Source organism: Myxocyprinus asiaticus, chromosome 16 (genome assembly GCF_019703515.2).
Source record: "Myxocyprinus asiaticus isolate MX2 ecotype Aquarium Trade chromosome 16, UBuf_Myxa_2, whole genome shotgun sequence".
Lineage (NCBI taxonomy): Eukaryota > Metazoa > Chordata > Actinopteri > Cypriniformes > Catostomidae > Myxocyprinus > Myxocyprinus asiaticus.
In genome coordinates, this window is record NC_059359.1 from 42,740,117 (window position 1) to 42,752,087 (window position 11,971).

At 36.9% G+C, this 11,971-nt stretch overlaps 1 protein-coding gene across 1 annotated transcript in view; it reads right to left on the reverse strand.

Moving 5' to 3' along the window:
* LOC127454387 (LIM domain-containing protein 1-like) overlaps positions 1–11,971 on the reverse strand; it is a 67,118-nt gene that overhangs the window by 53,849 nt on the left and 1,298 nt on the right. The window contains exon 1 of the mRNA XM_051721567.1: positions 11,581–11,971. This exon is cut by the window's right edge and continues 1,298 nt beyond it. Within this exon, the coding sequence (XP_051577527.1) occupies positions 11,581–11,971 (391 nt within the window). The remainder of the gene's footprint in view (positions 1–11,580) is intronic.

The window sequence follows — 11,971 nt, forward strand, 5'->3', positions numbered from 1 at the left end:
CCGTTCGGTCTGATGGTGGAAAAGCTGCTAAACTGTAATAACAAGTCAGACTCGGAACCTTGCTGATAATGACTAATCAAATTAAAACAAGCAAACCGGAAAATGTTGTGTAGGATGCCATAATTATATTTTCATTGATATTTTACTCCACAAGGCAATATTATATTCCCCACATTAAGCAACCAAAATGAAAATATGAGGAACAAAACCATAATGAAATGTCTTCACATTTTTCAAATGACAGGTGCCGTTTCACAAAGAGACGGAGATCTCATATATAACGCTCTGTGTGACATAATGGCTTCCACTGTCTGCCACAAAAGAATAAAAGAACAGCTAAATAGTCGCACATTATCAAAGGGGTAGGGGTATTTTTTATTAAAAAAAATAATAATAATGCAAAATATAGTTTCATGGCTTAAAAGAAATATATGGCTGGTAAATTGACAGGTGGGGCGAAAAGTTAATTTTGGACCCTGAGTACAACACATCTACCATGTTGGGTATTACTCAAGAGCTGTGGGACAGGAAGCCAAGAATCCTAGACAACAATTAAGATAAAGCCATCCAGTAGACAGGAAGATTAAGGAATCCTTTATCAAAAGAGTGCAAGCCACAATGCATGAATGCCTGCTTTGGGTATGTCTGTGTGCACAAGGCAGGTCTCCTCCACCCCCAACTAACGTCTCTTCCAGTGCAGGGCACTAGACTAATATTTGAGAGCGGTAGCACCGGTGCCACCAAGTTCTACAGATGGTCGCACCAGTACCTGAGTGGGTGCGGGGGTGAGGGGCAGTTCCTAACCAGATGTGACGTGATACCGTGACATTCATACACTAAAATGATTATAAATGACATTAAAAGCAGATGTTACAACAGTCAGATGAAACAGTCTGTTTATTGAACGTACCTCATTTTCTCACTGAAGCTGTATGGACATACACTTTCTACGACAAATCTCAAGGGGATACTACATGATCACACACATACACAGGGCAAAGTTACTTTATGCATCGCATCAAAATTCAGTCTATTCAAATTTTTTATGCTAACGCACTCACGCAGTACTTTGTTGTTATTTCGTCGATCTCCATGTGACAGGGATGCAGAGAGAAAGCCATAATGAGCTACCGGTGGGTGTCTATAGAGCTCCAGCTGAAGAGAACCAGACCTCAAACTAGGGTTGCAACGGTATGAGATTTTCACGGTATGATAACCATCTCAGAAAATATCACGGTTTCACGGCTTTATTATAATTGAAACTTGAAACCATTTTTTTTTAATGGAAGTATGCGTAAAAAAAAGTCTCCCTTTTGAAAATAAATAGAATAAATAAGAAAGCTAACAGAATTATAATAATAAACTGAATTATAAACATGATAAAAAAAATAAAAGTTGTGTGAGCTTTTAAAGTAATGTCATATGATTATTAACAATTAACATATACTGTAGGTGCGCAACAGTGCAGCCAGACTGCTCCTGTCTGTACCTTTAACTCAATGGTTCTCAACTGGTTTTGCTTCAGGACAGATTTTACATTAGAAATCAAGTAGCGACCCGCCATAGTAAAAACATAAACCTGTATTTAATGTATCCTGAGTCGCATTTCCTTTTATGTTGCATAGTTTTGTTCATGGTTTTCAAGTAAAAGGACATGCATCAAGTGACATTATTTTTGTTGTTGACGTCAACAACAAAAGCGACAGAAAGTTTTCTCTACCCCCTTTTAAAAATGGAAGAGCATATTTGCTTACATGAGCCCATTATTATCCCATTTGTTTCCTAATTTCAAACATAATTCAAACAGAACATACATATTACACAGGAGGAAAGGCTGCTCATTACCATGGTTAGGTCAGTGTAGCTAGTCTTAATAGTAATAATAATATACTAGCTGAAACATCTTGAAACTTTAACTACAACTGCCACTGTTGATATAAATATGAGGTTTAATAGATTCTACCTTTAGTTTATTTCATATGAAACTATAACATTTTGACAAAATATAACAGTTACTTTTACTCATGTAAAATCGTGAAACAATTTTGTAAAGGTGATGATGTATAATGAAAAAAAAATTAGCGCATATCACAGTGTTCGTCCTCAGTGCTGTTTGGCATGTCAGGGCTGCCTGCTGTTTGAGAGGTTCGACTTGACTTCCTCTGTAACGCTTTAAACTAGTAAAGTCTCACTAGAATTGAAATTAGTCACATCAGTTTTGAGGTCTGCGCTCCACAATATCGAGGGAAGCCCGGTTGTTGCACGCGTGTGCCAGAGAGCAGAGTATATCATGATCGCGAGCTGGTTCTGTTACACTTGTGCGAAAGCGCAGATGAGAGGCCTTTAGCTGACTGCGAGATTATCATTAAATCTGCCTCGGCAGTCCTAAATAGGCTATCACTTGGGCAGCCGCCGAAATACCTTCAATGGGAGAACCATGGCTTTGTTCTTTCCCTGCTGTCCACGACCCAGTCTGAATAGACCTGCGACCCACCAGTTGAGAGGCAGTCGAGGAGGAAAGGAGATGCGCACGCGCAGGTGAGGTTCTCCGTCCGGTTGCATTTTTTTTCTCAATACCGTAGATAAGCAAATATACATGGTATGAAAACCGTCAATTTTCATACATGGTATACGTGGTATACCCTGCTGCAACCCTACCTCAAACACAACATTCCATAGGTCTGTGACATCCTCTGCGAAAATAAAGTTGTTTTGAACCGGCTAGTGTCAACTCGGCTTTAATATACTGTTATGAGAAGGATCGCATGTCGCAGCATCACGTTGCGTCTGGTTAGGACACGGTGTGACAGTGGGAATTAGTTTTCTTTCACAGTTTCTTTTCATCAGGATGTGGTACTTGCAATAAGATCACAGTAACCAAAGGTAAAAGTAAAACCATGATAACATGGACAGTAACCATAAAACAAATTATGCCATTGTTCATAAGAAAAACATCCTGAAATTAAATTGTATTCCCTCATTACCCCAATATATTGGTCAATATTTTTTATTATCTGTGATGTTTGGATTGAAAGCCTTAGCTACAATTTCTGTCTGTTCATGGTACAGATTTCACCTTTATTCCTTTTCAATGCTGTTTAGAATGTTGGGGCCAATTAATACGATTTTAAACTAGTTTAATCATCGACACAGTATGGGTTTTCATAGAGGTTTTAAACAAATAATCAATGAAGAATCCACAACTGGGCCCGCGCTTCTCACAGCGCTGTTTATGACGGTCTGATCGGCTGAGTGCTCGAGACCGGTCCACAAGTAAATGCACATCTCTGTGCTAATCTGTCCATTGAGCCTTGTGCTGCACTGACTGATCCGCGCAACAAAAAACGACAGCGCACAATCAGATAGTCGGGCAACTTTGTAGTCACACCAGTGTGACCTCTTGCAACGTTTAATCACATTGTTATGGAAAATGGTCTCAAAATACCATTTAGTTGCAGTCTAGAGCCCTGCAGTATCTCTTCCAAAACAAAACAGAGCAGCAGGGAGAAGCTAAGCATAAACGATTTCAGAGTCCAGACAGAGGCGACGCCACCCGTGAACAGAAGTAAAACCACCATTAGACTTCACTAAAGTGTCTTGTAATTTATTGACATCTCTTTGTCCTTGTTTAGCTACTCTGTAAAGTCTAGACATTCCTTGATGTCCCTGCGGTGCAGCAGCTGTCAAGCTGAGACTATAAAAACCACCATGGCTTGTTATCACATTTACTGCAAACTCAGCATCCAGAAAACATCAACAGGACACAGGTGTATTTCGAAACATCCTCCAGTGCCTCCACTTGGTCTTCCCCTCTGGATGTCAACAGAAATTTGTGGCCATCAATACATTGTCCAATAGCATAAAAAGCATTGCTTGAAGCGGTTGTTGAATACACTGAACTTTATGGAGTGAAGCATCAGCTTCAGTTAACCCCGACGCACACGGAGCGGTTCCATAAAGAATTGCAATTTTAACACGAGTTTTTGCCTCATGATGTCTCTTAGAGTAGCTAGCTGCAAGGTAACATGAAATATTTCAAAACTGTCATTATTTATGAAGAGATAGGCCTATTGAATGTCTGATCATTTATTTTTATTCATAAATATTTACTTTTTTGTTTCCAAGCACCAAGAGACCGCAGTTATTTAACTAATTTAAATTCACCAAGAACATTCTAATACCTTTATGTGAACGAGTCCTTACTGTATCAAAGCAAGTCCAAACATGTTTTCAATCAAACGCTGCACTAAAACAGGAGTTTTAAACTTTGCAGGTTACGTGCTGCTTTAAAAAAAAACAACAAAAAAAAAAAAAAAACATGTCCCATTGAAAAATTGGAAAAAGCGTATACAGTACCTACACTACCGGTCAAAAGTTTTGAAACACTTACTCATTCTTTATTATCATTTTTTTTTTTCTCACATTTTAAAATAATAGTAAAGTGATCAAAACTATGGAATAACATAAATGGAACTATGGGAATTATGTTGTGACTAAACAAAATCCAAAATAAATCAAAACATTGTTATATTTTAGCATCTTCAAAGTAGTCACCCTTTGCCTAGAATTTGCAGACATGTACTCTTGACATTTTCTCAACCAACTTCTTGAGGTATCACCCTGGGATGATTTTTAAACAGTATTGAAGGAGTTCTCATCTATGTTGGGCACTTATTGGCTGCTTTTCTTTATTATTTGGTCCAAGTCATCAATTTCAAAAACTTTTTTTTTTTTTTTATTACATTTTAGTTTTATAATGAAATAAATTCATATGGTGGCACAAATATATTTTTGTCTACAAAACTCATTTCAAACATTTAAGCATATGCCTTCAGATCAAAAGATTTTTAAGATCATGAGAAACATTTCAGTCAAGGGTTTCAAAACTTTTGACCGGTAGTGTACATAAGCATGAGAACTTGACAAATCTTATTCGGTGTGTCTAATATCAACATGCAATGACAGTGATAAGAAGCACAAATATCTGAAGCTCAGCTCACACAGGTAATCAACAAAAATAACGGATAATTCTGCTCAAAATGTTGTGTTTGTGTTTAGATTAAATTGAAACTGCATCATATCAATTCATGTGATTGATAATGTTTATTTGTAGCACAACCTCTGATTGGAATGCACATTCTGAACCACGTGGTGACATTTTGCATAACCATGACATAAACAATACAGTTAAAAACAATAAAGAAAATGTGTACCAGCTGACACATTTTTAACGGTATTTCATTTTAACCAGTATATCGATTTATGAGCTAAATCCCAGAATAGCGCAAACATTCTGACCAATTAGGGGACAGTTTGCTCACATGTGAGTTTTTTTTTAACACAGTTTTGGTCCGTTTTGAAATGTTGCCTTGTGAAAGCGAACCAAACCAAGAAGAGAATGCAACAAGGTAACATTTTCGCCCCTGTTTCGAAACAAATCAAACAAGCTACAGGTCTAAAAACGTCCTTAGAGTAAAACATTTTTTTTTTTTAAATCACCTTTTTCCAAGGAACCACCAAGCAATGCCCTGACAACCATCCAGAACCACCAAGCACCTGCATAGCAATGCTCTAACAACTAATAAGAGCACCTTAGAATGATGCATTTTACAATGGCCAGCACTACTCATGTTTTTCTTCAGAACTAAAAAACTAAAAAATAAACTATTTTTTAAAAAGACCCTTGTTCTGACTTTTGAAGTTTTTAGGACCTCCTATAAAAAAGAATACTGTGTGGGTTTAACAATGTATTTTTTACACCTACTCCTTACTTTAAAAAAAAAAAAAAAGATTTAGCTTATGCAAGGCCATAGTCTATTTTCTGGCATGAGTCAGAGACTGAGCAACAGTTTCAAGCCAGAGTACAGTACAAAGGTAAGGATGATGTGAGCTGCATGCAAATACTCCATGTGTTTAATCCTTGCTTGGCAGCTTTGTTTAGTTGAATTTAAACTAGCAATCCCCCAGTGAACACATAATATAGCACAAGTAATCAACGAATGTCCGGTGATATGCTTAAAGGAAACTATTTATGTGTCTATGTAGGATCAGGCACAAGAATGCTCATAATTTAAGTCTGTATCTCTTCTGTATCACAGTAACATGTTCCAGAGATACTTTGCCAACTTTATGATGGGTCCCTTTGGCTCTGCGGTTTTCCAGCAGGAAATTCCTTTAAGGATACATAGCGTGATTTACAAGTGCTCAATGGCACAGTAAGTGCAGTTATGGACTTCCTGGACCACCATGCCTCAGCAATATACTTACAGAATTCACTAAGTTTCATTTTGCTGACAAAATGAAGTTTTTTACCCTTGAATATGTAAGAGTTACAAGTATTTTTATTTATTATTAGGAGACCTGGACAAAAATTTACATTTTGGAGAGCACACTATCAGACTCGAGCCTTTGGGACTCGGGATTTTTTTTCCAAGTCCAGCCGAGTCCATGACATTTGGTTTGTGATGCAGAAATAAATGGACACTGTCTGCAAGCAGTTGTAGCACCCATGCTGAGCAAACACACCTGCAGAGTGGCACACTCCGTCAACCAATACGCTTGAATGTTACTACGGAGACTACTGTATAACATGGATTATCGAGGTGGCTGGCACCACGAACACATAAAGACAAGTATGTAGCCAATGTACTAGAAACTACAAGGCAGATTCTCACGGCACAGGACCTGACAACTGGTAAAATCGCACACGGCGTTTGTGCAGCCAAGACGGTGCTCCCATTGCGGTTTTGTCAGGGTTAAGAACTTCATTAAGTCAAGTCACCCATATCATGTCTCTCACAGTTTACTAAAACAACATATAAAAATACAAATTCTGAAAAATAGTTTTAATATTGGGCTATTAAGTCTTTTTAGGTGTAATGTATCCACACATGTAGGCATCTGTAGTCTCTTGTGGTCCACGCAGTGTTGTTAGCTTGAACCGGTCCTTGATGTAACTTGTAACATTGTAACTTTTTAAATAGTCTGGGAATTTTTTATTTACTGCTAAAGCAGACTACTTCAATGAAAAACAGATAAACAGCACCTATTTATTGTTTTTCTTTTTTAAAAGCGTTGAAGAGCTGTTTAAAATATGTTAATTTACATTTTTTGCCACAATAAAATGCACAATGAAATATTAAGTTAGGCAGCAAAATGTTTTGTTTATAACTGAATTCTAGACTGGGTGACCAGACGTCCCGGTTTTTGGTAGGGTCAGTGACTCTTTTCTTCTTAAATTAAATCTCCTCATTGTCCTTCTCGCTACTGTCTCTGGTATCGTTTGCAGAAAAGAAAATCAATTTTGTTGCGTCACACGTTGATTTGACGATACATTCATTCTAGTCTTCAGCAAATCAGTGTATCTGGTTACCATGGCAATGACGTCATGCCCTTAGCGCTCGTGCTCTATGTCTTCCTGTCAGTCAGCGGAAATGCCCAAAATAATGCAAAAATGCATTTTCAAAAACGAGCCGAAAGAAGCCAATCCATGTATTCATGCAACATGTGAAAATGTAAGCGGGGTGTTTTCTGAATGTTCATTTTCCCCACGAGCACAGAGGAAAATCAGACAAGTGTCACATTCAGATAGATACACTGCACTTTTTACATAGTACAAGCACTTAAAGGAATATTCCGGGTTCAGTACAAGTTAAGCTCAATCAACAACATTTGTCGCATAATGCTGATTATCACAAAAATAAAAAAAATAAAAAAGCAAAAATAGGATTTACAGTGAGGCACTTAGAATGGAAGTGAATGTGGCCAATTTTTTTACGTTAAAATACTGACTGTTTCAAAAGTTTAGCCACAAGACATAAACAATATGCTAAATTAATTTTTGTGATAATATTAAGCCACAAATGCTGTTGATTGGACTTTCACTTTCTTTAGTCTATGTTTGAGTGGAGGGGAAAAAACAACAAATAACTGAAATGTCAACAGAACGCAATAAAAAGTGTGTTGAAGGACAGTTTTGTCTTCATACACCTAAAGCATATAATTTCATTCTGAAACCACTTTGAAATTTGTTCAGCAGGATACTAATCATAAAATATATATATATATATTTCATATATATATATATATATATATATGAAAGGCAACAGAAATGTTTTTGTTACATTTATATTGACAATTGTGTTTTCTTAGTTGTGAAAGATAAAATAAGCGTAAAATATTGATGTTGAGTTTACGGTTACAATTTGAATTCAGATTTATGGACAGATTCATTCGGACTCGACTCAGACTCAGCCTGTTTTGGACTCGGTCTTGAGTCCAACTCGGCCCCTTTTGGACTCTGACTCGACTGTTTAAAGACTCGGACTTGACTCAGACACAACTAAGGTGGACTCGAACCCAACACTACTGTGAAGATGTCAACACTAGTCATCATATTCTGTTGGCCAGTAAAGCTTACATATTGAAGCAGCTTTGAAAAATATGCTCATAAATAGGATCCAAAAGAGATTTTATGGATGTTGACATTTTGTCTGCTGCTTCTCATCTGTCCCTTTGTCATCTGCTGGTTTAACCTAAACACAGAGACAGCTCGTATTTTCTTTATTTATTAGTCCACTTTGGAGGCTCTGTTGCAGTTCTTTTTGGCTCTTAATCAGGGTTTATGTTGAATTTGATACAAATGTAAACATGGCTGTACTTCTATCCCTCTCTGCCTCGTTTTAATTTGCATCTAATTCAGGGGCATAGGAACCATTATAAGTGAGGGGGACATGTCTAGAAATAACTAAATTCGCCAAAAAAAACTGAAGGGGATTTCTTTCATAGAGTCATGTGTGTGACAACAATAACCTAATGTCATAGTAAATACGTCAGGGGTGCTCATTACAACGATCGCAAGAAAACCACAGGTCAAAAGGGAAAGAGGATAGAGAGAGAAAAGAAACAAATAACAAAAATATTAAAGATTGACTTTTTATTTCCTCACTACTGTAGCCGCGCTCTGTTTGACTGACAGACGGCCTATCTGTGTGCACTTTACATGCCTTGTGCCCCAAGAGCGCTCACGGTAAAGCGGATATGCACCTAAATGGTCAAATACACTTTAAAATTCTGCCAAAAATTACCGTCTTGGCAAGGCATTAATGTAAATACAGTCAGTAATGTCTAAAGTGAACGTTAACAGTGGGACAAAAAATCTGATTTGTATAAAAATGTTGAACTTGAAGTATAAATGTAACCTAACAGACCAGCTACTGATAAGTATGTCCTATTAATATTAATCAAACAAGAAAACAAATAAACCACTCACTGCTCTTGGTTCGATACATTTTGTACCTTTAACAAGTATTAATGGAATATAATCAAACAGTAAAGACCAGTAACTAGTACTTTTATTTTGCATATAATTTCATTCTGAATCTTTACTTGAATACTTGATAGGCTACTGTTGTTAATTTTTTGATGTTGTTCTGTTGTTTTTAATTTCTATTTTTTGCTTTTATTTTTTTATTCATTTGTTTAGTTTTTTGTTCTTATTTAATTACAGACTGTTAACTTGTCTTGAATAATTACTTATAACAATGCTTACATAATAAAAAAATAAGTATTATTATTTGTTGTGGTATCAAAATAGGTATAGAGAATTGTCAAATTTCACTACCAACTATGTATATTGTGTTTGGTAGATCTTGTGGTCTCATTCAATAGACGTGTGAGCAACCCTGGTATATCTAAACAGTGATATTGTTCTTTGGCTTTCCATGTTTTTTTGTTTGGCTATTATTTTGAATTTAGATTAATGGTAATGGTGATGTTTGTGGCATATCTATTTTAGAAGGAAAAAAAGATCAGTGACCAAGTCAACAGTGTAGACAAGGGGTGGACAACTATTTTGGTGCAGGGGCCATATCAGGCTTTAAGTAGTGCATAGGGGGCCACATTGTACTCCTTTGTATAACACTTTTCCCTGAGCAGAATATTGCACTAGAGATCGCTAGTTTGTTCAAAGAGAAAAGCAAGAGCTAGAAACAGGGCACTCCCATGCATGGTTTCCAGATTACACAAAATAAGTGTAACATTAGGCGGAATATTTCCAATTTGGGCAAGTATAAATCTCTAATTGGGGGCTTGCATCTCATATCTGGCAATCCTGAGAATGTTAAACATTTGTGGAGGAGCATTAGGTCCCAATGCAAGATAACTGAAATATCCAATGAAAAAAAATATGCTTTTAGGCAAATGAGCCAGATTAAACCAGTTGCCCATGTCTGGTGTAGACAGAGAGATGACACAAGCTTCTGAAATCTTTAAGATAAGATCATATTTGACACGGACATTAAGGAATTTATTTATTTTTTTGTGATTTGATTCTTTGGTTCTGGCTAACTGGACCAATGTTTGACAGCCGTTAAATTATATGATAATTTTCATATTAAACAAAAGAGTTTTCATACATACATGGTTTCTAAATTTTAGTTTTAATTATTAAAGTTCTATCATAAAAAATGCATATGTTTGTTTCTTACAGTTGATATGCTTTCTTTTAAATAATATCACATTCTTAAAAAATCTAAAATTCTTTAAAACTGTGATATTGTGAAGAGAGGCAGATGAGATTTAGAATGTGTCCCTCCCAGTTCAGATCATTCCTACACCCCTGATCTAATTAAATACTAATTAAGTCTACCTGGTTTGATGACATTACGTCGTCCTCAAACCAGGTAGACTTAATTAGTTGTAAAACTGTGAATGAAGTTGTAAAATTGGCTATAACTTTACACAGAAAAGGTTAGTAATCGATTTTTTTCACACTAAAATCACGTTAACACACATATTGTTTATGTCTTGTGGCTAAACTTTTGAAACAGTCAGTATTTTAACGTTTACAGATTGGCCCCATTCACTTCCATTGTAAGTGCCTCACTGGAACACAGATTTTTCCTTTTTTTTTTTTTTTAAAGGAGGGATATTTAATTTTTGTGGTAATCGACATTATGCCACAAATATTTCACAAGCTTAACTTGTATTGAACCCCGAATATTCCTTTAAACAAAAAGATTTTCATACAAGTGAATACACTTAACTAAAGTAAACTGAAGCTATACTCATCAAACTGAGAATAAAAGATCATAAATACCTTGTGTGTGGTTAAGTGATATTGGCTGGCAGAGCTAACAATTAGTAGGTCTAGTGTACAGACAAATGTGAATGAATACTGGTATAATGTGACTAGCATCTTTTTAGAAATTAGGCTTTCACTTAAGTTCAAGGAAAATACAGACTTCCCCAGATTTTGAGTACAACACAATAAAAAAGGGGTAACTTCAAGTCTTCCCAAAATGATTTAAACGTGATGAAATCAAATAAAATAACAACAGATGAGAAAGAAAGCAGGCCCAGGAATAGCTTCTGGAAATCAAAAGGTCTGGGAAGGCATCTGCTATATTGCTCTTTTACACACTTGCACACAATTGGCTTTATATCTCATTTTGGCAAGAACCACGAGCACACATACAGAGTGAAGGTCAAGTGGAAACACAGCCTGTTTTTCAAATACAACTGCAGATGTTAAAAAAGATCAATTGAAAAACACACTGGCAGTGATCACGTTGTGCTTACCAAAGTACTCAGCCTTTGGCTGGGCGTCCATCTCCTTTTCCAGGCGTTCAGTTAGAGCTTCTAATTTTATTTCAGCCACAGATGGCCCCTGATCTGTCTGTATATGGAGGGTCTGGCATGGCAGTTTGAGTGCCCGAGAAGGGCTCGAGCATTCATCATGGGCAGACTCAACAGGAGCCACCGATGTGGGAGCGGGCACGGCTGAGCTGCCCTGGCTTTGTCCTATGGTTGGGGCGATGCTCTTTTGTTGGGGCAACTCACCTTGCTTTCCTCCATGGGACAGTGGAGGTGGGGTCACCTGGCCAGGTGAGGTGCCAATGTTATGAGGTACCCCGTTCTGACATGTCTGTACACTGGCAGACCACTGGGCAGGACTGATCTGCTGAGGTTG